Source organism: Leucopleurus acutus (assembly GCF_964270905.1).
Source record: "Leucopleurus acutus genome assembly, chromosome: 17".
NCBI lineage: Eukaryota > Metazoa > Chordata > Mammalia > Artiodactyla > Delphinidae > Leucopleurus > Leucopleurus acutus.
Window position 1 is genome coordinate 83,988,605 of NC_139159.1, and position 26,780 is coordinate 84,015,384.

The following is a 26,780-nucleotide window of genomic DNA, read 5'->3' on the forward strand; positions in this document are numbered from 1 at the left end:
CGTCCTTCCGTGCCGGAAGTGGCTAGAGGGTCACGCGAGGGCGGTGCTGCGCTAACGTAAGTCCCCTGGTGTCGGCGACCTCGCGCTTTGGGTTCCGGCGGCGGCCGCGGAGCTCGTCCCCACCCCCCGGGCTTTGCTTGTTCCCCGGATCCCGGGCGGTTCCGACACTTCCTTCTCTGGGATTTAGGGGCGCGCCGCCCTGCCGTCCGGCTGGGAAAGGGGTGGGGGGCGGGGCCTCCCGACGGTGGGGTTCGGGTGTGAGACGCGGGTGCGGGCGATTTCGGGAACAGGGATACGGGCTGGGGACGGGGCGCTGCCGGGCATGCGGGCCCTGTCCCTCCGCCCTCGGAGGCTGGTTGCTCTCACGTGGGCGAGGTACCCGCCCTGTCTCTTCCCCCAACCCCTAGGACCCCCCCACCCCCACCCCGGTGGGGCAATCTGCCTGTCCAGCTGGGTGCTGAACGGAGAGGTGGTGAATAAACACTGCCTAGAAGCCTATGCCAGCTTGCGGGTAAGGCAGCTCAGAAAAAGCCCCCCTCCCAATCAAGCAGGGCTTTCGGGCTCAGTTGTGATACCCCAGGTGCCTCGCACCTTGCGCGCCTACCTGGAGTCTCGTCCCCGTTCCCGGGAAGCTGCCTTGCTCTCCCCCCCACCCCCTGCTGCCCCCATTCATTCTCCCTTGGCCTGGCTTCCACCCTGGTGCCCACACCAGCTACCGACTGGCCGCTGATAGCTGCCCCGCCGCAACTGGAAGGAATGGGATGCGACAGGCTCGCAAGTGTCCATACGTACTTTATTCACACAAAGTGTTGTCATCTCTCGAGTCCGTGCATCAGAGCGAGAGTCTGTGGCCGGGCCGCCCCTACCCAGGCCCCGAGACCCCCGGACTGAGGACGCTCCCCCAGTGGACACCAGGCCTCGGCAGGACTGGGTCCTTTTGTTCTTAATAATAAATAAAAACTCAACTCTAAATATATATATATATATATATATAACCGGGGAGAAATTAAGTTTTACCACAATTGGAACTCAAATTACAAATTGGAAAATGTACAAACTGAGAGTCTAGATACCTCCCCTCCACCCACCCACCCTACCCCCCCGCCCCGGCTCTGGCCTCGAGGAAGGGCAGTCGCCGGTGCCCCTCTGGTCCCCCAGTTCAGGGCTCCTTCCCTCTCATCTGCTGCAGGTCCTGGATGGGGATGGGGCAGGGTTTGATTTTTGGTCAGAAGCCAAGAGGGTGGAGAAGAAAATGAAGGAATGATCTCAACTTGTCTGCAGAGGACGGGAGAAGCCTCAAATAAATAACATTTGGGTTAAGACTATGTCATTAGCAAATTTAGTTCTTATATCTTTCGCTCTATTTATATCTCTATACACAGGCGGGTTGGGATGCGGGATAGATTCTGAATTTATAGTTACACGAAGAAAAAATACTCTTGCCCCTCCCCCACCCTGCCCAAAGAATGCCTGCCCAACCCTGCCCCCAACCCCAGAGGACTTTGGCTTGGGGGCCCCTTTCTACCCAGAGAGAGCCTATCGGGCCCAGCACCAGCCAGGTTCTGCTCTGGTGGTGAAAAGCCCAGAGCCCTGGAGCCCCCAAACTCCTGTGCAGTCACCACGCTGGAGGCCACAAGTGGCAGGGGGAGGGGGCGGGGAGGGACTGGGGAGGGCGGAAGTCGCAGATCAGGAGACCCCCCCCCCCAGGTCAGGGGGAGGGCAGAGGAAGAGCAAGATGGGCAGCCGGGCTGGGCCGGGGCCAAGCTGAGCGCAGCAGCCCCAGCAAGGCGGCTCGCCCCAGCAAGGGCGGCTTGTGCTCTCGGGCCGGCCGGGAGGGGCAGTGTCACTTGGCTCCAGGAAACAGAAGGCACTTTCTCGCGGCCGGACCGCGGCTGGCGGTGGGCGCGGCAGCGCCGAACGACACGGCCACGAGGCCCGGGGCGGGGCAGAGGCGCCCTTCCCGCAGCCCCTCTGCCTTGGTTGCGCCTTCAGGCCGAGGGCCCGGGTCGGGGGATGCGGGTTCCAGGGCTGGGGCGGGCATGGGCGGAGCCGGCATGCTACCTCCGCTTCTCGGGCGTCCCCTCCCCCCTCCCCGCGTGCCCCCTGCCCGGGCGCAGCCGGGCAGGCTCTGTCCCCACCCTCGGTCCCTCGGTGCCCACGCGCTATAGCACGCCCTCCATGAAGGTGGTGTCCAGGTGCTGGATGAGCACGCGCAGGAAGGACATCTCCTTGCGAGTGTTCTCAAAGATGATGCGCGGGTCGTCCGAGCGGCAGCGCAGGCAGTTGGGCGCCATCACCATGGCCAGGTTGCTGACGTCCATCTTGGTGATGGCCACATTGGCGGGCTGCACGAACACCTGCGCGGGGAGCGGGGAGCTGCGGGTGGGCCGGGGCGGGGCGCGGAGGGGCGGGGCGCGGAGGGGCGGCACCGCCTACCTGGAGGAAACGGATGAGGTAGCACAGCACCAGGCGGTTGATGCGGGGCAGCGCGTGCACCACGGCCACGGCGGCCTCGGGGCTCTCGTAGTGCGCGATGCACTGCTCGTAGAACTCGTGGGGGATCAGGGGCTCCTCCAGCTCCCGGTACCACAGCTTCAGCAGCGACGCTGGGGACGCAGCGCGGGGGTTTCGGCTGGGCGGGGCAGTCGGGGACCCGCCCCACCAGCAGCAAGGGGCGAAAGCGGCCGTGTGTGTCGGGAGTGGGGGCGAGGGGCCAGGACCAGACGGGAGGTGTCCACCCAGCCGTGTGGACTGCGCGGCCGGAGGCCTGCGGGCTCCTGGTCCTGAGGGCCTGGACTGACCCCGAGCGCCGGGAACCAAGAGAGGCTGTGCAGCCACCGTGCGCAGGCAAGCGGAGGGAGGCGCCGCGGAGGCTGTCCAACGGCAGGGGGACGTCTGTGCTGGAAATGGACCAGAGGGCTGTCCCTTCACGACGGAAAGCAGGGAGGGCTGAACCGTCCGAGCTGCTCCTGCTGCTGAGGGGACTGGGGGCTTACCTGGGACGTGGGGGTCCTCCAGGCCTGTAGGCACCTTCCACTGGTCCACCTGTAGCTTCAGGGCATTCACCTCATCAATGTCCCCAGGGACTCTGCCAAGCACAGGGCAGGTCTCAGGGAGGAGGAGCTGGGCTTGCTCAGGGTCAAGGCTGCCTGACCTCTCTCTGCCCAAATGGCCTCTTTCCTACCAGAGGGAGGTGTGGCTGGGGTCCCCTGTCCCAGGCCCCCATCCCTCATCCCTCTGCTGACTGCCCCCAGGCAGATCCCTTCCTCAGAATGGTCCCCGAGGCCCAAAGCCATAAGCCTGTTTCCCCGCCTGTCCTGGGTCCTGGGTAGGTGAGTCACGACGGCAGGTGCCTGGCCATGTGCCGCCCTCCATGGGGCAGGGCCGTCACCTCCACTCTCAGGTGACGGCCGTTTGCTGGGGGCTGCCGCATCTTTCCAGGCCCTGCCCATGGCTGGTGTCCAAGTACCCTCTGGGCCCCTGCTGGCCATTTCTGCAAGGGCACTGTCCCTGGCTAGCTCTCCTGTCTGGGTTCCGGTGTGCTGCCATTCAGGAGGGAGAGCCCTGCTGACCCACCTCCTAAAGATGGGGCCCTCCCCACCCTCCTGGCCGCAGAGCGCCCGGCCCTTCTATTTGCTCCAAGTTGCCCTCCCTGCCTGCATGCTGGCCTCTCAGGGGGCTTCTCTGGCTGCTCTGAGGCAGGGGCCCGGGGCCCAGGTTGCAGGGCACCTGAAGATGCCTTCCGTCTGGTCACCGTTGAGTGCAAGCACCTCCTCCGACAGCCGAGTCTGCACCCAGGGCAGCTGCCGATCGGGGAAGCGCTCCCTCTGCATGCTCATGACCTCCTGCAGCGCACTGCCAAACATGGACGGGCTGAACACAGCGTTCTTGGCATGCCGGATCTCCTCCACGTTGGGCTTCTTCAGCCCCTGCAAAGGCGGCCCAGCTCTCTGTCCCAGTGTGGCCTGGCGCCCAGCTCCCAGCCCTCCCTCCCCCTACACCCGTGCAAGGGCTGCCCCTGGCTCACCCGCCCTCTTTCCTCCTTCTGTCCTCTCGTCCCTGTGAGCCCCAGGCCCGAGCCGGGGACCCCCAACTCCCTGGCCCCTGAGTCACCAGAGGCGCCTCCTGCTGGGCCACCTGCGGCATCAGAAGCTCCAAGTGGCACCCTCCGCACTGTGAGCCGTTAAGTGCCCCCCCTGCCCCCCCCGCCTCCCGCTGGACCCTGTCTGGGCGTCGCCGGCGCAGGCTGCCCGCTGGACCCTGTCTGGGCGTCGCCGGTGCAGGCTGCCCACCCACCCCTGCCCGCTGGACCCTGTCTGGGCATCGCCGGCACAGGCTGCCCGCTGGACCCTGTCTAGGCATCGCCGGCACAGGCTGCCCGCTGGACCCTGTTTAGGCATCACCGGCACAGGCTGCCCGCACACCTCTGCCCGCTGGACCCTGTCTGGGCGTCACCGGCACAGGCTGCCCGCCCACCCCTGCCCGCTGGACCCTGTCTAGGCATCGCCGGTGCAGGCTGCCCGCCCACCCCTGCCCGCTGGACCCTGTCTGGGCATCACCGGCACAGGCTGCCCCCCCCCCCCGGCTGGACTCTGTCTGGGCGTCACCGGCGCAGGCTGCCCGCTGGACCCTGTCTAGGCATCGCCGGCACAGGCTGCCCGCTGGACCCTGTCTAGGCATCACCGGCACAGGCTGCCCCCCGCCCCCCGCTGGACTCTGTCTGGGCATCACCGGCACAGGCTGCCCGCTGGACCCTGTCTAGGCATCACCGGCACAGGCTGCCCCCCGCCCCCCGCTGGACTCTGTCTGGGCATCACCGGCACAGGCTGCCCGCTGGACCCTGTCTAGGCATCGCCGGCACAGGCTGCCTGCTGGACCCTGTCTAGGCATCACCGGCACAGGCTGCCCCCCGCCCCCCGCTGGACTCTGTCTGGGCATCACCGGCACAGGCTGCCCGCACACCTCTGCCCGCTGGACCCTGTCCGGGCATCGCCAGCACAGGCTGCCCCCCCCTCCCGCTGGACTCTGTCCGGGCATCGCCGGCACAGGCTGCCCGCCCACCCCTGCCCAGCGGTTCTGGGAGGAGCTCGTACCTTCTTGGCTCCAGTCAGGGCCGCCTTCTGCAGCTTGTGGTAACAGTACTTGGCGTATGTGCTTATTGCCACCCCTGGAAAAGAATGGTGCCAGTTGGCTTGGCATGGATGAGTGGGAGCAGAGGCTGCAGGCCAACCAGTGACTGAGGAGGGAGCAGCAGGAGGGGTGAGGAGAGGTGGCTCCTGCAGGAACCTGGCGCCCAGGCCCGGCCAGCCTCCTGCCTGCTGCTCGCCCCGCCCAGGCAGTGGGTCCTCACTCATGTGAAGAGGCAAGGGGGCACTGCCCTCTCCTCCAGGGGAGCCAGGTTGAAGAAGGAAGCCCTCCGCCAGCCTACCCAACCCTCCCCCTGGCCAGGAAGGTCAGGCTGGGGATGAGGTCTATTCCCCCGGGGAGTCGCACGCAGGACGGGGCAGGGCCTGGGGGGGCCCCCTGAGAAGGGTGACCTCCATGTGCTGCACGCCTGCAGGCACTCAGCGCCCATCGCCTTGAGCCAGCACTGGAGGAGGGAGCTTTGCGAGGGGCTGGGCAGCAGGCCCAGCTCTCTTGCAGCCCAGCTTCCAGCCAGAGGCCCTGGGCAGCCCAGGGAGAGGCCTTAGCCCACAGGATCTCATGCCTGCTTGGTCGAAGGCTGCCTGGGTGGGGGTCAGGGAGAGGGAGGCCCAGGGCCTGGCTCACTTGGGAGGGGCATGAGTGTGGAGGGGATGCCCTGTGCCCTGAGCCTGCGTTTCGCTGGGAGGGCAATGCTGGGGAAGGACCACATGGTGACTCTGCCTGAGGGCTGAAGGTGACAGGAGGAATTGTCTCCTTTCTCAAGGGAGGGGGCTTTCTAAAACCTCACCCCTGAAAGCAGAAGTTCTAGCTGGTGGTCATGGAGGGTGGCAGGGCCAGCAATCCGAGGGCAAAGACCTCAGGCCACGGGTCTTTCCAGATACGGTGTGCTGGGGCGGGGGATGGGGCTGGGGGGGCTGGAGGCAAAGGGAGGAGGGGGGAGAGGGAGTGGGGAGGAGACCCCACCCAGGGAGGGTCTGAAAGGTGTGGCGCATCTTTCCTGGCCCAGGCCAAGGGAAGCAGCAGCAAGACAGGAGCCATCCGGGCCGGGCTGCCCCAGACCATGGACAGACAGATGGGCCGACCATGTGCCTCCAGGCTCAGGACAGACCCGCTCCCTGTAAGGCTCTGCCTCTGCTGGGCCTCCCTGCCTGAGGGGTGCCTCTGGACCCAAGTCTCAAATACAAACAGAGTCTTTTTTAAAGGAAGCAGTTGTCTGAGGACACAGGGTTCCGTGAACCTCAGTGTGAAGAACACAAACATGTCTGATGCGTGTAAACCTTTTTGTTTCTAGTTACCGCAAAATACTTCCGTCGTTATAACTGGTAAGGGGAATCTGTTTTACAGTAATCAAAGTGAAAACAAACGTTTCTTATAGGGGTTTAAACCGTGAAGAATCTTTCAGGTCCCTGGGGCCCCACAGACCCAAACGGAGAATCCTAGCTGCAGCTACCACTCAGCCAGCTTGGGATACAGCACGTGGAACCTTCCGCCACTGGCCCACGTGGGCAGGCTCTGGGCCCAGGGAGAGTGGATGGTGCTCAAGCCAACGGGACCTGGGCTGCAGCCTGAGCACCGGGAGCCCAGAGAGTGCTTGGCGGCAGGGCAGCGGGTGGCGCCTGCTCGCTTTCCCCACCCTGGGAGCGTGCCCACCCCTCCCTTGGGTGACAGCCTCCTGTCCCTGGGCTCGGGGCCCGTGGGCAGACTTGCCCTGACCTCGTGTCACAGGGCTTCCTGGGACCAAACGGGCCTCTCCAACAGGCTGTGATCTGAATATCCTTGGGCCACCACCTCTCACCTGGCGATTGTGGTGCAGCCTTTCCAGGCCTTATTTCCTCTCTGTAGGATGGGGACAGGTGCCCATGAAGGGCTGACCTCAGTCTGGCATGGAGTGAGGGCTCAGTTGAGGGCTGCAGCTGCTGGAGTCCGAGGACTGAGGCCTCGTGTGCCTGGAGTCTCAGGGCTGGGGCACCTCTGCTGCCAGGGCACAGCCTCCTGGGCCAAGACTATGGGGTGTCTGAGTGCCCGTGGCCAACCCAGGGAAACCCACATGGTACTGTGGGGGCCTCTGAGTCCACTGCCCCGTTCTGGCCTTGCCAGGGCATGGGATAGCGGAGAGATAGCGGCCCCCAGAGCGACCGACAAAGCAGCTCTCCCAGAGCCTCTGCTGCTGTGCCAGGTGCCCAGGCCAAGAACCTCGAAGGTTGCTGGGTGTGGCCAGGACCTGCCACCTCTTGGCACGGACTCTGCTGGGTCCTGGGGGAACTAGCCCCCTGCTCTGACCCACTCGGAGCTCCAACCACCCCCGGCCCACAGGAGCCTGCACTCTGTGCCCCCAGCCCCCCCTCACTGCTGCATCGGGACTCCAGTGGATGGGCTCAGGCAGGAGCTCAAAGCTCCTTCCCCAAGGACAGGGCCCCAAGGGCGGCTGGGAAGCCTGGACTGTGGCTGCCCCCCTTCTTCTGGTGAGGCTAGCATGTAGCCAGAGAGCTTCCCAGAGGAAGGGGTGCCAAGGGTGAGTCTCACAGGAAGAAGAGTGGGGCAAGTGTGGGTAACCAGGTACAGGTGGGATGGGGGCTGGTCCCAGGGCCCTGGTGCCAAGAAGGGAGGCTCATGGGGCAGAAATGGACGGCTGGGTCTCCTGGCCAGGAGAGCACAGCCTTGGGCTAACAGGGCTTCTCTGGAGCTTGGGTGGGGGTGGGCTGTGCTGGGGGCCCCAGGGAAACAATGCCAGGCTTGGCCCCCAGCCCCAGGGGTGGCCCGGCTGGAGGTCAGGGCTGGGGTGGCACCTGCCCACAGGGCACTCCCTCACCTCGGCGTGCCTCCAGCAGGCCCCGCCCCACTGAGAACCCAGCACGCACGTTGGAAATTGTTCTGAGCACCGTGGAGAAAGGCGCAGGGCAGGTGTGGCCTCTCCCAGGAGCCCTGTCGACGACCTGGGCTTCCAGCCCACTCAGGAGGAGACCTGACGGTTAGTGTCCCCCCGCTGTCCCCCCAGCCCAGAAGCGGTTAGAGAGAGGAGGCCAGGCGGCCGAGGCCGGAGAGCAGAGCTGTGCAGACGCAGCGCACAGGGGCTGCGGGAGAGGCCCTACCATCCGGCTCCTCAACATAAGGCTTGGGTTTCTTTCTCAACTTGGACTTCTTCTTACTGTTCCTTTCCAGAAGCGCTTTCATGTGCTGTGTCACTGGGGAGCAAACAAAGGGTGAGGCCACAGAACACAAAGAGGAACACGTGCCCACACGTGTCAGCCCCGCTCGGGGCTGACCCTGGGCAGCTGGGAGGTCACTGCCCCAGCCGGCTGGACTCCTCAGAGGGAGATGGGCTGATGCCCCGCCAGAGGGGGAGGGGAGTGCCGGGCGGGGGCGGGTGTCTCGCTCAGAGTCCTGGGCACAGGGGTGGGTGTGTGGGCACACCTGGGTCGTGTGGCTGGGGAGGTGCCAGGAACGTGCCCCTGGGCAGTGGGGAGAGGATGCGGTCAGCTCATGACCCGCTGGCCGACAGAAAGGCAGGGGTAGGGAGCCCCCTGAGAGGGCCGCAGCCCAGCCATCTGGTTCCTACGTGGCTGCGCTCCAGGGGCTGAGTGGGTGCTGAGCGAGAGAGAGGGGCCTGGCTCCCCTCTCTGGCTGACCTGGGCACCCCCCCCCACACACACACACACCCACACCCCGCACAAAATAACTCAGCGCTGTCGATCCGGACCCTCCATCCCCCCATCCCGTGCTCTGGAAGGAAGTCGAGGCACACAGCCCACACTGAGGTGGGATTCACGCTCCCCTCATGGTGGACCCTCTTACCTACATAAATTATTTGTAATTCTTTTTTTCTTTCTTTCTTTTTTTGGCCGCATTGCGCGGCATTCGGGGATCTTAGCTCCCCAACCAGGGATCGAACCCGCACCCCCTGCAGTGGAAGTGTGGAGTCTTAACCACTGGATCACCAGGGAAGTCCCATATATCTATCTAATCATTTATATCATATTCATTCATCTTACATTCATTCATTCATCTTACATTGTCAGCTTACAGTTCAATATGACTTTATTCTGTTCCTTAAAGTGCTCCAGCTTTGGCCCCGGGGAGCTCTGTGTCCTGTGACCCGTGTCCTGTGACACGCCCCGTCATCTCCCCTCTGGCACATCCTCCCTTCAGGCACTGCATCTTGTACATTCCCTACCCCAGCCTTAGAATCAGCTGTTTCTCCAGACAGCTCTGGTTCCTTTTAATGGAAAATGGTAGAAACCAAGAGCTGCGGGTCAGGTGTCCTCAATGCTCTTGGGGTGTCACTGCTTCTAGGCCCCAGGCTGACAGGGCAAGGAAAGATACATGTGTATACGAGGTTGAAGAGACTCCCTTCTCTTCCAAGTGTTTTAATCAGGAATGGAATGTTGGATTTTGTCAAATGCTTTTCCTACACTTATTGAGATGATCTTATGTTTTTATTTTTTACTCTGTTGATATGGCAAATTACATTGATTGATTTTTGAATGTTAAACCAACTTTTCATTCCTCAGATAAACCCCACTTATTCAAGATGCATTATCCTTTTAATATATTCTTGGATTTAATTTGCTAAAATACGGTTCATTTTTGTCCTATCCTCATGAGGGATACTATCTGTGCTTCTCTTTCAAATTTTTGGTAATGCCCTTTTCTAATTTTGATATAGAGAGAAGTGTGAAATATTCCCTCCACTTCAATTTTCTGAGTTAATTGCTACACAAACAATGAAATATTGGATAGAATTCACTAGTGAAGCCATTTGGGCCTGGAATTTTCTTTGTGGGAAAGTTTCATAAAGTACCAATTTCTTTAACAGATATATGATTTTTCTGGTTATCTATTTTTTATTGAGTGATCTTTGGTAGTTTGTGTCTTTCAAGGAATTTGTCCATTTCCTCTAAATTGTCATATTTACTGGCATAATGTTGTTCATAATATTTCCTTACTATCCTTTTTTTTTTTTTTTTTTTTTTCGGTACGTGGGCCTCTCACTGTTGTGGCCTCTCCCATTGCGGAGCACAGGCTACGGACGCGCAGGCTCAGCGGCCATGGCTCACGCGCCCAGCCGCTCTGCGGCACGTGGGATCTTCCCGGACCGGGGCACGAACCCGTGTCCCCTGCATCGGCAGGCGGACCCTCAACCACTGCGCCACCAGGGAAGCCCCTCCTTACTTTTTGATATAATTTCCTCTCACTGTTTTTTTTTAAGTTTCTTAAAGTAGCTGAGGTAACTGATTTATTTCCTAATACAGTTAGGTGCCATAAATTTCCCTCTAAGTACTGCTTTAGCTGCATCACACAAATTTTAATGTTTTGTTTTCATTTTCTTTCAATTCAAAATACTCTGCACCTTCCTTTTTCATTTTTATTTGACCCATGGATTGTTCAGTAGTATGTTCTTTAGTTTCCAAATACTCAGGGATTTCCCAGATACCTTTATGTTGCTGATTGCCAATTTAATTCCACTGTGGTTAGAGAACACACTTTCTATGACTCACATTCTTTTTTTTTTTTTTTTAGTATTTATTTTGGCTGTGCCGGGTCTTAGTTGCGGCACGCGGATTTCTTCGTCACGGCACGTGGACTCTTAGTTGCGGCATGCGTGTGGGTTCTACTTCCCTGACCAGGGATCAAACCCGCACCCCCTGCATTGGGAGTGTGGAGTCTTACCCACTGGACCACCCTATGACTCACATTCTTTAACCTTTAGTGAGACTTGTTTTATGGCTCAGAATATGGCCTATTTTGGAAAAGTGGCTGAGATCTGAGTCCAGATGCTCTGGGCGCAGAGTCTTTAACCTTGCCTACTCCATTGTAGCTGCTTTGCTTCCTAAACAGACCTTCAACTAGTCCTTTTGTTTTCAGCTCCGTGGTCATTCCCACTTCCGTACCACTGCTGGAGGAAGCTGGCTCCACCCACTGCTGCGCTTTTTAGGGTTTGCTACTTGCTTCGACTTGTCAGCTTCCCCACCACCTGCTTGGGATCCACGTTTCTTGGTCGGCCAAGTCAGTTTCCAGCCACTTGTCCATATGCCTTTCAGCTTCCAAAGCATAGTTGTTCCTCCTCTTCCATTCTCTTTGTCCTGGTGGGTTTTAGTATTTTTTATTGTGATAAATTATACGTAACATAAAATCTGCTATCTTAACCATTTTTAATTGTACAGTTCAGGGTATTAATTACATTCATATTACTGTGCAATCATCACCACCATCCATCTCCAGCACTTCATCTCCCAAAATGGGAAGTCTGTACGAATCAAACAACTCTCCATGTCTTCCTCCCCGTAACCCATGGCACCCACCATTCTGCATGAACTTGACTACTCTAGGGACCTCATACAGTTATCTGTCTGATTCGTGCAGTATTTGTCTTTTTGGGTCTGCCTTATCTCACTCACCGTAATGTTTTCAGGATTCAGCCATGTTGTAGCCTGTGCCAGAAGTTCCTTCCCTATTAGGCTGAATAATTCCATTATGTGTACAGATGACACTTTATTTATCTATTCATCCATCAGTGGACACCTGGGCTGCTTTCTACCTCTTGGCTATTGTGAATATGCTGCTATGAACATGGGTGTACAAATATCTGTTCATGCTCCTGCTTTCAATTCTTTTGGGTATATACCCACAAGTGGAATTGCTGAGTCCTATGATAATTCTATTTTTAATCCTTTGAGAAACTGCCATTCTGTTTCCATAGTGGCTGCAGCATTTTACATTTCCTTGTGAGGTTTCTTTTTCTGCCTTTAAAAAATTCCTTCACTGTTCTTTTATCGTGAGTTCAGGGTGGAATGCAAGTAAATGCACGTGATCGTCCTGCCATCTTCACCTGGAAGGCAGCGTCTTGCTGTGAAGGCACATGTAGCCCTCAGGGTCTGCAGCCTTCCCGTGTGCTCTTTGCAGAGCATCCCTGCGATGCCTGTGCTGACAGCACGCTTAGGGAAGTCCAGGGCAGAAAGGCTGTGGAGTCACCTGGTGGTGGCTGGTACAAAGGTGTGACCACGTGCGAGCCGAGGCTAAGCCAGGGGGTGGGGTCACGTGAATTGGGGTTCACTGTGCGGTACCTTGTTCCCTCGGAGTGGTGACCACACAGCAGATGTCAAACATGTGCTGGCAGATGAATCAAAAGCTTCTGAGGCCAAGGCAGGCAGTGTGGTTCAGGGTGAGGCTCCACACACGGGAGCCAGCTCAGCTCTGCCCCCGTTGGTGCTCCCAGGATGGACTGCATTTCCTTTTTCTAAGCACAGGCTAGGTCTTCTGGGCTGATGGGGCCTGCCCTCCTGACTGGCAGCCGGCACCCATGTTCTCGACAGGGGCCGGTGGGAGGGAGATCGAGGCCTCTCCTCTGGGCTCAGTGACGAGCAGGGCCTGGCAGAAAACGCCCACCCAGGAGTGGGTCTCAGGGCTGGAGACAGGGCTTTGGCTGGAGGGCAACCCTGTGCCACAGATGTAAGACCAGATCCCACAGACACAGAACCCTGCTAGCGGGACCACACAGACCCAGCGTGGTCTGTGGGCAGAGACCACCGGGGCCTCAAAACCATGACTACCAGGCTGCAGCTCGGTTCTCTCAGTCTGGCTCCTATCGCACAGACACTAGGGCGAAAGTGCACTAACCTCCGTGCAAAACCGCAACGTCCAGCTCTCCATGGACGCCCCAGCCAGAGCGGGCACAGCCTGGAGCCTCTGGCCTCTGTCCGCGGCTCACTCACCTTTCACTCAGCAAGCACTCCTGGGGCCCCCGAGGGCTGTGTGCTGAGCGGCGGACACACACTTCCAAACCTCCAGCTCACGGCAGGGACGTTTCAAGACCTTTTTGGAAGAGGCTGAGGTGAACCATGAAGCCACTGGGGGCCCACCTGCTCCTGGGAAGGTCTGAGAAGACAGAGGCAGGTCCAGGCTGCCCGCTTCGTCCAGGGAGCCCCCTGGGGAGACCCGTCTGCAGTGTTCGGCGATCCTGCTTCAAAAACTGCAAGCCTGGGCAAACATTTCACGGCTTCCAAGATCTGCCCCTAAACGGCTGGTGTGCTGGACGGTGCCTATGCTTCACACACCCTCCCCGGGCCCCCCACTGCCCTGCAGCCCTCATCACTGTGTGCACGGGCCTCAGCCCCCCACACCTGGGCTGGGGCAAAGCCCTGGCTAGGCCAGCATGGATGGCCGCTCCCACCAAGCAATCTTGGGCACGGCAGACGCTCACGGACTCGGACACGGGGCGGCAGGCGGCCTGCCGCGCTGGCAGGCGCGGCCTGCAGCTCCACCCCCATGCTCACTCTGCCCAGCCCAAGGCGGGCGCCGCCGGGCTGGCGGGACCGTGGCCCAGAGCCCTCCCCAAGGAAGGCCAAGCCGGGGCCCACACAGGCCTGACGCATGGCCTTCAGGAACCCCAGGCAGCCGTCAGCAGGCTGCTGTCCATGGCGGTCCCAACCCCTGAACGCCTGAGGCGGCTCAGGCCAGCTCAGCTCACAGCACCTCAACAGCCTATGGCACAGGCCCCTCAGACCCAGCGCTGGGCCAGGGCGCCCATGTCCCTCACCGCCCTCAGAAGCCCCCCTGCGACGGCCACAAGGCATAGTGCGAGCCTGGCCAGGGCAAACGCTCTAAGTGCACACAGGCTGACTGGCCTCCCTGCCCTCGTCAGGCAGGGTGACCAGGACGGTAGCCTCAGAGTGGAGTGGATGCCGGCTGGCGGAGACATGGGTGCAATGGGTCCTCAAGCAGACCCCCACCTGTCAGCCCGTGGCCAGGGAGGGACCCTGTGCCACAACTGCCTGTGGCTCTTCTCAGGGCCTCAGTGCTGAGAAGGGGCTGCCTGAGGACCCCGCATCCCAGTGGAGGCCAAGGATGTGCCCCTCCGGGAGATGCTGTGTTTGTGTACCTGCTGCTGCCAGGTGCCACTCAGCGCAGACGAAAGCTCTAGCCGCAGCCTGTACTTGAGCTGGTGGCAGAGCCCAGGGGTCCTGTCTGGGTCTTACCTTTGGTGTCGTTGACGGGGTCCATGTGCCGGTAGATGTAGCCCTCCAGGTAGGAGTGGAACTTGGGCGTGGGCGGGAAGAAGGCCAGGCAGATGGCCATGAGCTCCCAGCCGCGGGCCAGGCTCTCGAGGCGGAAGTTCTCGGTGGTCTGCCGGCACAGCTGGATGTAGAGCTCGTCCCGCAGGCCCTGCACGCTCCAGCCCTTGGTGGCAATCTCCAGGGCCACGTGCAGCGGGTCGGCCTTGGCGCGCCGGTCGCCCATGTACATCTGGATCAGCTTGAAGACCTCACAGGCCTCCTTCTTCACGTGGCGGTCGCTGGTCACGATCATGGGCTTCTTGATAGACTCGCTGCTCCACGCCAGCATGTTGGCAATGGACACCTTCCGCCGGAAGAGGCCCTGTGTGTGTTTGTTGAAGTGCTTGGAGGCCCAGTTCTCGATGTCGGTCTCCGAGGACGGCTTGCGAAGTGTGAAGGTGGGGAACACGCAGCTGGCGCTGGGCATCACGCTCCGGGTCTGCCGGCTGCTCTCGAACTGGGCGCAGGTGCCGAGGTCCTCAGACTGGGGAGGACAGGGGGGCTGTGAGGGGGTGGGGGCCCCACGTGACCCAGCCAGGTGAGAGATGTGGCCCCCCTACCCCAAGCGGGACCTGAAGCTGCTGTAGGAAAGAGGCCTGGGCGGGGTGGGGTGGGGTGAGGCCGGGCCTGGGCTTCCAGCTCTGCACCTTGTACTGGTCTAACAGGGACCCAGAGAAGCCCTCCCTCTGACTTTTACCCTGCGGGCTTGGCCTCCGGGAGGTGCCTGCCCTGGTCTGGAGACCGAGGTTTGGGGGTGGCCAGCATGGGTCTGGGGGCAGGAGGGAGCCGCGCATGTGTCTCGTCAGCTTCTTGGGCTGCCGTAGCCCCAGGTAGGAGAGGGCCCGGGGACGCTGCATCCCCAGTGCTCACAGGGCTCTCCCCAGGCAGGGAGCTGGACCGTGCGTGGATGCAGGAAGGTGCTGCCTCCTACTGGCCTTGCCGCGGCTGTTTGGCTTCTGCTGGTTCAGATGGAAGGTCAGCCCCACAAAGCAGCAGAAACCCCCAGATGTAACATTTGACAGAGAAACAAATGTCTCTGGGCCACAACGGCTGCACCCTTTTCCCCAACAAAGATCGCGTTTGGAGTCTCGGGCATCGGGAAGAGCGACGCCATGCAGAGGGGCAGAGCCAGGCCTGAGAGGGCCGTGGGCTGCGGCCCTCCGCTCCCGTGATGCTGGGAAGGGAGAGCGTTGCCCCAAGCCGCACCCCCACCCCCACCCCCGCCACCAACAGCCTCCACGTACCTGCACTCAGATAACAGCCCCTCACCCAACACTCTTTAGGGGCTCCTGTCCCCTCTGTCTGGGAGGTGGGCTCTCGTCCCCAAACCCGTGCTGGCCTCCCCAACCCTTGGTCTTGAAAGCAGGGAAGGTACCTCCCTGGGCAGCGCCAGGAGTGGACCTCCGTCAGGCCCCTGGAGCCCACGCGTCCTGCTGTCCAGGTCACACGCTGGGAGCCGGGTGCCCCAGGACGCAGCTGTTCACGCTCCACCTACCACCTGCCCCCCCCGCCTCTTCCCATCTGTCCTGATGTCCTCCTGTGTTACAAGCCACAGACAGAAATGCTGCTCTGAGCTCTCCAGTCTGGAGGAACACTAAGTGCCCCGGGGGATGCTGGCCACCTAAGATGCCGTAGTTCTTGGGCATGTCTTCCCCACCAGGACTGGGGGTGGACATGAGGATCCTGACCCCGGGAGGCCCTGTGGCCACTGCCAGCTCTGAGCAGAGGCCAGGGCAGACCCTCAGCCTTGGCTTCAGGCAGCAGACTGGTGTGAAAGGTCAGGGACCAGAAGGTGAGAACGAGGATACTGGGCCACACCAAGCCCTGGGCACCATGCTCCTTGCACGCAACCGGGACAGCAGGTGCACAAGGATCCCGAGGGCCTGATGGATGCCCACACCCAGCACTGAGCAGGGAAGACACCGCAGGCTGGGCTTCTGCCTTGGCTCCAGCTGCAGTGTGGGGTTCTGGGAGCCACCTGGGGCTTGCTGAATGTGTCCTGGCCCCAGGCTCTGAGCCACCCAAGGAGCGCCTGGTGCTCTACCTGCACAGCTCCTCACCTGAGAGCCATTCACAGGTGGAAGAACAGAGGCTCAGGGCTCAGTGGGCAGGTGGCGGCCTCTGTGGCCTGGAATCAGGACATGGCCTCTAGCCCCCGGGTGACGTGGCAGCACTGCGGGGCCTGGCCAGCAGCCGAGGTAAGAGACCCCCGTGCTGGCAGAGGCCTGGGGGGCATCTACCGTCTGTCCTCACTCACGCCTGCTGGGAACCGTGAAGCCACACCACCCCTGCCCGGGGACCCGGCCCCTACCTGAGAGGGGTGGAGGTAGGGCTCCGGGGAGGCCAGGCTGGTCTGCACAGACACGCTCTTCTCGAGCAGGGCCTGGGGGAAGGCGAGCCGGTCCGAGGCGGCCCTCTGCCAGTGCTTTTTGCTCTCCTGCTGGGCCAGCGCCTCATCCTCGCTGAAGGCGCGCACCACAGGCCCAGGCATGGGCAGCGGCACGGCCCCGTCGCTCTCGTAGCCCGAGCCGTCCTGCTGTGAGTCCCAGCTGCCCCTCTGCTTCATGTGCAAGCGGGCCTGCTGTGCCTCCCAGGCCAGCCGGGCCTGAGCCAGGAAGGGCTCGGCCTCGCCCCGGGTCCCGTCCCCCTCACGCGCCTCGCCCTCTGCACGCCTTGTGGGCGCCAGGCTGGGGCCGCACAGGGGCCGCTCCTCGGTCAGGGGCTGCTGGCCAAGCGGGTCGCGGTCCCCGGGGCCCTCGGTGGGCAGGGCGCTGGGGGTGTGGCACGCAGAGGGGTTCCTGCTCTTCCTCTTTCGTGTGCTGGGGGAGCAGCCCGTCGAGGACATGGTGTCCTGCTGGCTGGACCAGGACATGGCATCGTCCTGGGCCTGGGGTAGTGGCATGGGCGGCTGGGCGGACCGCAGCTCGGGCCCCTCCATGCTGCTGTAGTCCCCGGACGTGACCCCCAGGCGCTGGTCGCGCAGCAGGCAAGGGCTGGGCTGCAGGGAGAGGGAGCCGCCGCCTGGGTGGGGCGAGTACTTGTGCCTCGGGCCCGCGCGCAGCTTGGGGCTGGAGCCGGCCTGCTCCACATACACCAGCTGGCGGACATACTCCTTGCCAGCCGGGCTGTACTCCAGGCTCAGGTAGCGCTCGGGGCACTTCTGCCTGGTGAGCACCAGCTGCTGGTAGGGCGACGCCGAGGCCTGCTTGGGCGGCTTGCGGCTGGGAGACCGCCGAGGCGAGCTGGCCTGATAGCCCCCGCCGGCCTCAAACTGCACATCCATGGGGGGCTCGTCATAGATGGGGGCCTGGTACTCCACGGGGGGCTCTTCGTAGAGGGGGGGCTCGTAGGCGTAACGCGGGGAGGACGGCTGAGAGTCGGCGGCGGGCTTGCGGGGCTGGGCCAGCAGTGGGGAGCAGCTCCCCAGCTCAGCCCTCTTCAGGAAGGGTGACGGCCTCCGCTCTGAGAAGAAGACAGGGCCGTCCGCGTCGGCGGTGAAGGTCTGTAGGCTGGGCGAGTGCTGTCCCCCAGAGGGTCTGCGGGAGCGACCCCTGGGCTGGCTGTCCAGGGGGTAGCCGTTGCCCTGGGGGGAAAGGAAGCTGGGCTCCCTGTCGGCAACTTTGATGAGCATGCGCTCCTTGGTGCCCGAGTTCCAGCGGAGAGAGGAGGTCCTGGTGGGGGCGGGGGGGGGGGGTGGTGCAGTACAGGTTACCTGGGGAGGTCCTGGGGGTGGGCAGGTTACCTGGGGAAGTCCTGGGGGGAACAGGTTACCCAGGGAGGTCTTGGGGGGGGGCAGGTTACCCGGGGAGGTCCTGGGGGGAACAGGTTACCGAGGAGAGGAGGAAATCTGACCCCTTTGCCAGCCTGGACCCATTACCCACCTGCTGACCTCATGGGTGTCTGAGGTCAGGGCCCAGAGGCCTGGTCATTTCTCACTGTCCTCTTCACACCCGCCCCCCGGGGGCTGCAGGCTGTGGGGGCCTGGTGCCTCCTGGGGCTCCCAGCAGCGAGCTCTGCACTCTTCATAGGCCCTGACCTCTGGTCACTGCAGCCTAGAGTAAGCTGCCCTCCTGGCCTGGGAACTCCCCTCACACATTTCCCTGCAGCCTTCCCCTCTGGGGGCTCTCCTGATCCGGGAGCTTCCCCCAGACCCCAGCTACTGCCCACGGCAACACTCCCTGCCAGGGCCTCTGTGAGTGTCTCTGCTCTGGTCCCACGCTAGAACCAGGCACAGAACTATTTCTGTAAGGAAGAGCCGGGAGGGGGACCTCCCAGGGGCCTCTCTGGCTTTGGAATCGATGAGTACTGCCCTGCAGGCCTCACTCCCGGCCTCGGCACCTGCCTGTGTTCCTACCAGGGGTGGCCAACACATCCCTTGTGCATCAGCATCTCAGGCCTTGGATTTCAACCACAGAGGCTCCTGTGAACTCCAAAAAGGCTAACTGCCCTCCTCTGACTGCCCACACACACAGTCGGTACTCTGCACCTGACAGAGACGATAAAACTGTCCCCCAGTTCCTGAGAAAGCCTGCATCAGGCTAAGGGAGAGCTGGGGAGCTGTGGGGCCCAAATCACGGCCCCGCCACCGAGCGCAGGGGGCCACCCAAGACGCTCAGCCTCTTCTGAGCCTCACTTGCCTCGTGACATGAGTGACACTGCCCCTCGGGATACACGGACTTGACCACACACCATATCCGCCCACTGAAGGTCTGCACCACGTCCCACAGCTGTACCAGCCACGACGGGCCGGACCAAGTCCCAGAGAGATGAGTGGGGCTAACCTCTGCCACCTGCTCCCCCACCCCAAGAGACTCCTGGCTGCTTTAAAGATTTTCCTTTTACATTATTTATTTATTTGTCGGTCGCACTGGATCTTTGTTGCTGTGTGCGGGCTTTCTCTAGTTGCGGCGAGCCGGGGTACTCTTCGTTGCGGTGCGCGGGCTTCCCGTTGTGGTGGCTTCTCTTGTTGCGGAGCACGGGCTCTAGGCACGCGGGCTGAGTAGTTGTGGCTCGTGGGCTCAGTAGCTGTGGCTCGTGGGCTCTAGAGCAAGGCTCAGTAGTTGTGGAGCACGGGCTCTAGGTGCGTGGGCTCAGTAGTTGTGGCTCGCGGGCTCTAGAACACAGGCTCAGTAGTTGTGGCGCACGGGCTTAGTTGCTCTGTGGCATGTGGGATCTTCCCGGACCAGGGCTTGAACCCGTGTCCCCTGCACTGGCGGGTGGATTCTTAACCACTGTGCCACGAGGGGAGTCCCTTTGGCCCATTTTAAAATCAGGCTGTTTTCTTACTGCTGGGCTCTAAGAGTCCTTTGTATATTTCAGATAACAGTCCTTTATCATTTGTGTCTTTTGCAAACATTTTCTCCCAGTCTATGGCTTGTCTGCTCATTCGCTTGACACTGTCTTTCGCAGAGCAGAAATTTTTAATTTTAATGAAGTCCGGCTTATCAATTGTTTCTTTCATGAATCATGCCTTGGACGTTGTACCTAAAAAGTCACTGCCAAACCCAAGGTCATCTGGGTTTTCTCCTCCATTACCTTCTAGGAGTTAGTTTTGTGTTTTACATTTAGGTCTGTGATCCATTTTGAGTTAATTTCCATGAAGGGTGTAAGGAATGTGTCCAGATTCATTTTCTTGCCTGTGAACGTTCAGTTGTTCCAGCACCATCTGTTGAAGAGACCATCTTTGCTCCGTTGCATTGCCTTTGCCCCTTTGTCAAAGATTACTTGACTATATTTATGGGGGTCTATTGGTTGTTTCTCCAGTCTATTCTATTTATCTATCTATTCTTTTACCAATACCACACTGTCGTGATGATGGTAGCTTTATAGTAAGTCTTGAACTCGGGTAGTATTATTCCTCCAACTTTGTTCTCCTTGAATATTGTGTTGGCTGTTCTGTATCTTTTGCCTCTCCATAGAAATTTTTTTAAACATCTTTATTGGAGTATAATTGCTTTACAATGGTGTGTTTTCCATAGAAATTTTATTATCGCTTTGTCAATATCCACAGAACAACCTGCTGGGATGCTGACTGAGACTGCACTGAACATATAGATCAAGTTGGGAAGAGGTGACATCTTACTCCATTTATTTAGTTCTCCCTTGATATCTTTCATCAGAATTTTACAGTTTTTCTCACATAGATTTTTCACATATTTTGTTAGATTTATACCTGTTTCATTTGGGGGGGGGGAAATTAATGTCAATGCTATTGATTTTAACTTCAAATTCCACTTGTTCATTGCTAGTATATAGGAAAGCAATTGACTTCTGTATGTTTAGCTTATATCCTACAACCTTGCTATAATCACTTAGTTCTAGGAGTTTGTCAATTCTTTAGGATTTTCTACATAGATGATCATGTCATCTGTAGACAGGGACAGTTTTATTTTTTCCTTCCCAATCCGTATACCTTTTATTTCTTTTTCTTGTGTTACTGCATTAGCAAGGACTTCCAATACGATGCTGAAAAGCAGAGGTCAGAAGGGAAACCCTCGTCTTGCTCCTGGTCTTAGTGGGAAAGCTTTGACCTTCTCACTCCTAAGTGTGATGTTGGCTGTAAATTTTTTATAGAAATTCTTCATCAGGTTAAGGAAGTTCCTCTCTAGTTCCTAGTTTACTGAGGGTTTTTTTTTTTTAAATCATGAATGGGTGTTGGATTTTTGCCAAATGCTTTTTCTGCATCGGCTGATACGATCATGGATTTTTCTTCTTTGGCCTATTGATGTAATGGAGTATTACTGATTCTCAAATGTTGAACCAACCTTGCATAACTAGGATAAATCCCACTTGGTCATGGTGTGTAATTCTTTCTATACAGTGGTGGATTTGATTTGCTAATATTTTGTTGAGGATTTTTATATCCATGTTCATGAGAGAGACTGGTCTGTAATTTTCTTGTAATGTGTTTTTCTAATTTTGATATTAGCGTAATACTGACCTCATAGAATGAGTTAGGAAGTATTCCCTCTGCTTCTATCCTTTGAAAGAGACTGTAGAGAACTGCTATAATTTCTTCCATAAATGTTTGGTAGAACTCACCAGTGAACCCATCTGGGCCTGGTCCTTTCTGTTTTGGAAGATTATTAATTATTGATTCAACTTCTTTAACACATGTAGACCTATTCAGATTGTCTATTTCTTGTTATATGAGTTTTGGCAGACTGTGTCTTTTAAAGAATTGGTTTATTTCACCCAGGTTATCAAGTCTGTGTGCACAGGGCTGTTCATAGCATCCCTGTATTTTCTTTATTTTTATTTCTGTTTTTTTGGCCATGCAGCTTGCGGGATCCTAGTTCCCTGACCAAGGATCGAACCTGGGGCCCTCAGCAGTGAAGGCGCAGAGTCCCAACCACTGGACCACCAGGGAATGCCCTGTATTTTCTTTCTAATGTCCAAGGAATCTTTAGTGATATCGCTTCTTTCATTCCTGATATTAATAATTTGTGTCCTTTCTCTCTTTTTCTTAGACTGGCTACTTACTGCTTATTGGTTTTATTCATCATTTCAAAGAACCAGGTTTTCATTTCATTGATTTTTCCCATTCATTTCCTACTTCAATTTCATTGATTTCTGCTCTCATTTTTAATACCTATCTTTTCTTCTGCTTACTTTGTACTTAATTTGCTCATCTTCTCCTAGTTTCCGAGAATGAAAACTTGGATGATTGATTTTAGATCTTTCTTCTTTTCTAGTATATGCACTTTTCTAATATATGCACTGATATAAATTTCCCTCTAAGTACTGCCTTTATCACACCCCACAAATTTTAAGTTGTGTTTTCATTTTTATTCAGTTCAAAATAGTTTAAAATTTCTCTTGAGATTTCTTCTTTGACCCATGTGATATTCAGAAGTGTGTTGTTTAACCTGCAAGTATCTGGGGGTTTTCCAGCTATCTTTCTGTAACTGATTTCTAGTTTAATTCCATTGTGGTCTGAGAGCAGATACTGTATTATTTCTTTTCTTTTAATTTGTTAAGCTGTGTTTTATGGCCTAGAATGTGATCTATCTTTTCTTTTTTTTTTTTTTGCGGTACGTGGGCCTCTCAATGTTGTGGCCTCTCCCGTTGCGGAGCACAGGCTCCGGACGCGCAGGCTCAGTGGCCACGGCTCACGGGCCCAGCCGCTCCGCGGCATGTGGGATCCTCCCAGACTGGGGCATGAACCCGCGTCCCCTGCATCGGCAGGCGGACTCGCAACCACTGTGCCACCAGGGGAGCCCATGTGATCTATGTTGATGAAATTATTTGATTTGGAAAAACTGCCATTTAGTATCTTGTACAAATGAATCATATTAAAGTGAGTGTCTGATGACTCCAAAATATAGACCTCTGGTGGGTCTGTTTCTACTATCTGCTTTTGTTCCTAATCAGTTCCAGCAATTTTAGACTGAAATTCTGGTGACTGTGTATGGAAAACTGTTGAGATAATTTGAGGCTCTGGTTTACTTTTGTTTCTTAGCAGGCAGCTGGGATAAGGGCAGATCGATCACCTGAATCCCATCTGGGACTGAGCTGACTGGAATTCGGGCGTCTATTCGAAGACTGGTCTACTTATGGCTCACCCTATGCCTTCGTGTAGCCTTTCAGGAGTCCCAGTAGAAACATGGAATGCTGCCAAGGTCCCCTCTGTGGCTCCTGAGGCGGTGACACGTGTGCTGGGCTGCAATGACTGCCAGACCTTGGCCACACGTCCTGGCTCCTCGGATGCCTGCAGGAATATTTGGTCTATTTTGTTCTTGTTGTACAGGCTGGTCTCAGTTAAGTGAATCCACCATCACAGAAAGGAGAAATCCCAAGCGTCTTAAGAAACCAGTTGTGTAGTCTGGTCCTCCGCCTTTATCCTCTGACTGAGGCTGGGGCTTTCTGGATAAGGCCATGAGTCCTAATTACTGGGCGTGGGTGAGGCAGGACTTAGAGAACCAGGGTCAGCATGTGCGGTCAGCGTGAGAGTGAGAGGCCTCGGGCCGGGCAGCCTGCTCTAGCATGACCAGGACCAAACCCTGCAGCCTGACCTCATTACCCAGGGGAGAAGTCAGACTGCAGCAGGGCTCCACTCCCGGTTGCCGGAGGCTGCTCCCGGCCTGCCCCCCAGGCCAAGCAGGCAGAGCGGAGGGCGGAGGGCAGCAGACCCAGAGAGCCAGCTCTGGAGTCGGAGAGATCTGTGGCTGCACTCCAGGCCATTGTCCCCTGGCTGCAGGCTGTGGGAAATCACCTCCCGGCTCTGTCCCCGTGTCCTCATCAGTTCCTACGAGGATCAAACACGATGTGCAGATGCGCATACGATAAAGTCCTTAGCTCAGCACTGGCACACAGGAAACACTCAGCAACTGGGAAGCGTTATTTCGCACATCTTTTCACCCCTCGGCAGGAGGGACCCCGCCCCTCTGCGGGGCGAGGGTGGCGGGGCTGCGGCTGCGGAATGAGGAGTGTGGGAGAGTGTGTCGTGTCGGGCGGAGTCCAGAGCACAGTCTACTCCAGGGCCCAGAGGGCTTCCATCGAGTCAGGGCAGAGGCCGGAACGGGGCAGCAGGAAGGAAGGTGCCTGGCAGACGGCACCCCTGGCTGAGGGCGGGTCACCCGCACAGGAGCCTCTGACTCCATCCCCAAGGCAGGCCCCGGGGTCACGGGCTCCCTGTCTTACCGGGAAACGAGGGCCGCCTGGGTCACAGAGCAGACGCCGGCCTCAACCACCCGCCCCCGCGCAGGCGGCCTCACTTCCTGCCCCACAGGCCGGCCCCTCGCAGCCCCGCAGCCTCGCAGGGCCCCCACCGCGCCCCCTCTAGCCTCCCGCCCCGCCGGCCCCTCCGTCTCCTCATGGCTCCCCAGACCAGGAGTCCCATGCTTCTCTCTCGACCCCTAACCCCCTGTTGGCTCTGCTCGGGCGGAGGCACCCAGGCGAGAGACGCCGCCCCACGCCCTTGTTCCGAGAAGGCTTCCGGCCACGAGGGGAGAGGCGGCCTCCCACGCCCGGGGAAGTGCTGGAGCGGGCGGGCGGGCGGGCGGGGCCTCCGCTCAGCTCAGGGCAGTCGCCTGTTCTCCAAAGGAGGAGGAGACGCCTCCTCAGGGAAGCGCTGCTCCACATGCGGCCCCCAGAACCGGCAAAGGGCAGCAGGGAAGCGGGGCTGGGACGGCTGCCGCGTGGGTCTGGAGGGAAGCCTCTGCCCGAGATGCGGGTGCAGCTCACGCGCAACAAGAAGAGACCACGTCAGAAAACCGGAGCCACGTGGTCCTCTGACCACCCAGCAAACCGCAGGCCCCTGACATGCCCTGCACCGGGCTGCACAGCCGCTGGCACACGGCCCCCCTCCTCAACAGTCTCCCTGTCCTTCCCGCTCTGTCTGGCTGAGGGAGCTGCTCTCACGCCCGGCCCAGGTGGCACCGGGATGGCAGGGCCAGGGCAGTGCCGGGCCACCACAGAGCAGGTGGCACGTGCATCCCGCAGGGCCCAGGGCTGTGATGCGCAGCCGGCAAGAGCAGGACTCACTGCCCGGGAAGAAACACGTCCGGGGACCTGCCCTGCCCTGCAGCCGGGGTGAGGCCCTGCCCGTCAGCCGCCGCACCCCTTTACCAAGGAGAACATGGGAGGCCACAAAACACATCTGTGGACACCACCATACCACTGGCCCCACGCAGGCCCAGATCCCTTACAACATCAACGAGCCCGGTCACCACTTGCAAGCTCAATCTCTAAACTGAGCAGACTGCCAGAGGCCCCTCGCACCTGCAAATCCCTCCACAATTCACATGAATCCTGCTGGCCTGTGCTGGGGGCACCCGGCCCGGCCCCCCTCGGCTGCAGGGCAGGTGCTCCTCCAGCCTGGACACACGAGCTGACCAAGGGATGGCCCCTGCCCAGACCGACGGCTGCTGTGCCCAGGGTCCTGAGGGTCGTATCCAGAAACCCCAACGCCCTGCAAGGCCAACCCAGGGCCGAGGGAGGCGAGCCTCCTCCCTTCCCTTCGGCTGGCACCAGTCTTCCCCACGTGGCCGGGGAAACACTCCGATGTGTGGCCCGGAGCTCCCAGGGAGACCACATGCTGAAGAGCCCCCGAGGAGTCTGCCAGGGGCCAGGGCCGGTACCACGGACTCAACAGCTCCCCAAACTGCGCAGTGACTGGCAGCTGCCACGCGGGCCTGGGGCCACTCTGCCCCGGCGCTGGTGGCCCTGACGACCTCTCCTCACCTTCCACTGGCTGGGGCAGGGCCCTGCGTGCTGTGCACGTCCTGCTGAGCCAGACTCTCCTCCAGCTCACCGAAGAGCTGCCAGGAAAACCATCCCCGGGTCAGGAGACAGGGCCAGGCCTGAGGCAGGGGCCCTACCTGCAGTGGAGAAGGTGGCCGTCCGCACTGTAGTCCTGGTAAATCTCATAGTCCTTCTCAAGAAGACCTCCTGACAGTGAGGAGCTGAAACACAGCAAAATAAAACGGAGACGTGAACAGAAGTGCAACCATTTAGAAACACGATGCGTCAAAAATAACACGCCTTTCTTTCACTTTCCAGAATGTGGGTGCTGTCCTTTTAGTTTCTCATCCACAGCTCCTGCCCACAAAGTCGTCCCCTTCATCTGATCTGAGTATTTCTTGGGAACGTGGAACGGATTGAACGGACTGGAGGCCCACCGCCCTCCTACAGGGATAGCCCACTACAGCCCAGGTCCACCTCAGAGCTGGGGCTCCGGCCGATGAGCTGCGGCTGGGCCTGGGCCGGGGCTGCAACCTGAGGCAGGTGAGGCAGACACACTTCTGCTCCCACAGGGCTCACACTCCGGGTGCAGTCCACTGCAGAACGAACCAGAACCTCAGGCCACTGTAGGATCAGACTGGAAACAGCTCCAGGGATGGCTCTCTAGGGGGGTGCATCTGAGCTGTGGACAGGAAAGTGGGCCGGCAAGGGGTCGAGCTGGGCATAGCCCGGGAACAGGAAGAGGCCACTGTGCTGAGACGCAGCAGGTGGTGAGGAGGGGGACACAGAGGGGCTCGGGCCGGGCCACCAGGCCCCGTGGGCTGGCCATGCCAGGAAGCCTGCACGCCCCTTCAGGTCAGGGGGCAGCTAACTACAGCCTGTGGGCCACGTCCAGCCTGCTGCCTGTTTTTGTATAGCAGGTGAGCTAAGAATGGTTTATATATTAAAATTTTTTTGTGTGTGAAAACTACACGAGGTTCAAATTCCAGTGTCCGTCAGGAACACGACGTGGGAACACAGTCCCATTCGCTCATCTGCAACAGTGACGTGCGTGGCCACAGCAGAGACCACAGGAGGTGCTTGCATCACTCAGCGTGGCGCAGGCCCGGCGATGCAGCTGCACCTCATTGGCCTGAGTGCCACACGCATGGCCGACCCATGACATTTCACTGACGCTTTTACTACCCTGCCTATCCACAATGCCACACCACGAAGAGAGTGGGCATGTACCGTTATGCCTTTCAGGCGCGGTGGCATGCGGGCTCTTTGCTGCTGGGTCGGTAGGACACACAGCCCTGCTGGAAGCACTGCAATGTCCCAAAGTGCGCAACAGTCAGAGTTCGAAATGGAAACCTCATCGCAGCAGAATTACTTCACAAAATGAAAACGAAAAGGAACCTT

General features: G+C 58.8%; 1 protein-coding gene across 2 annotated transcripts in view; it reads right to left on the minus strand.

Annotated features, from left to right (window-relative positions):
* Positions 1–2,162: 2,162 nt before the first annotated feature.
* The window catches only part of ARHGAP39 (Rho GTPase activating protein 39), a gene marked incomplete at both ends in the record, with an annotated part of 37,591 nt that continues 12,973 nt past the window's right edge, over positions 2,163–26,780 (minus strand). The window contains 9 exons of one of the 2 annotated variants that reach the window (XM_082859116.1): positions 2,163–2,357; positions 2,437–2,606; positions 2,997–3,088; positions 3,730–3,929; positions 5,094–5,167; positions 8,235–8,327; positions 14,118–14,679; positions 16,507–17,866; positions 25,517–25,600. In XM_082859116.1, coding sequence (XP_082715242.1) covers positions 2,163–2,357; positions 2,437–2,606; positions 2,997–3,088; positions 3,730–3,929; positions 5,094–5,167; positions 8,235–8,327; positions 14,118–14,679; positions 16,507–17,866; positions 25,517–25,600 — 2,830 coding nt within the window. The remainder of the gene's footprint in view (positions 2,358–2,436; positions 2,607–2,996; positions 3,089–3,729; positions 3,930–5,093; positions 5,168–8,234; positions 8,328–14,117; positions 14,680–16,506; positions 17,867–25,516; positions 25,601–26,780) is intronic. The other variant, XM_082859117.1, reaches the window with a different exon arrangement.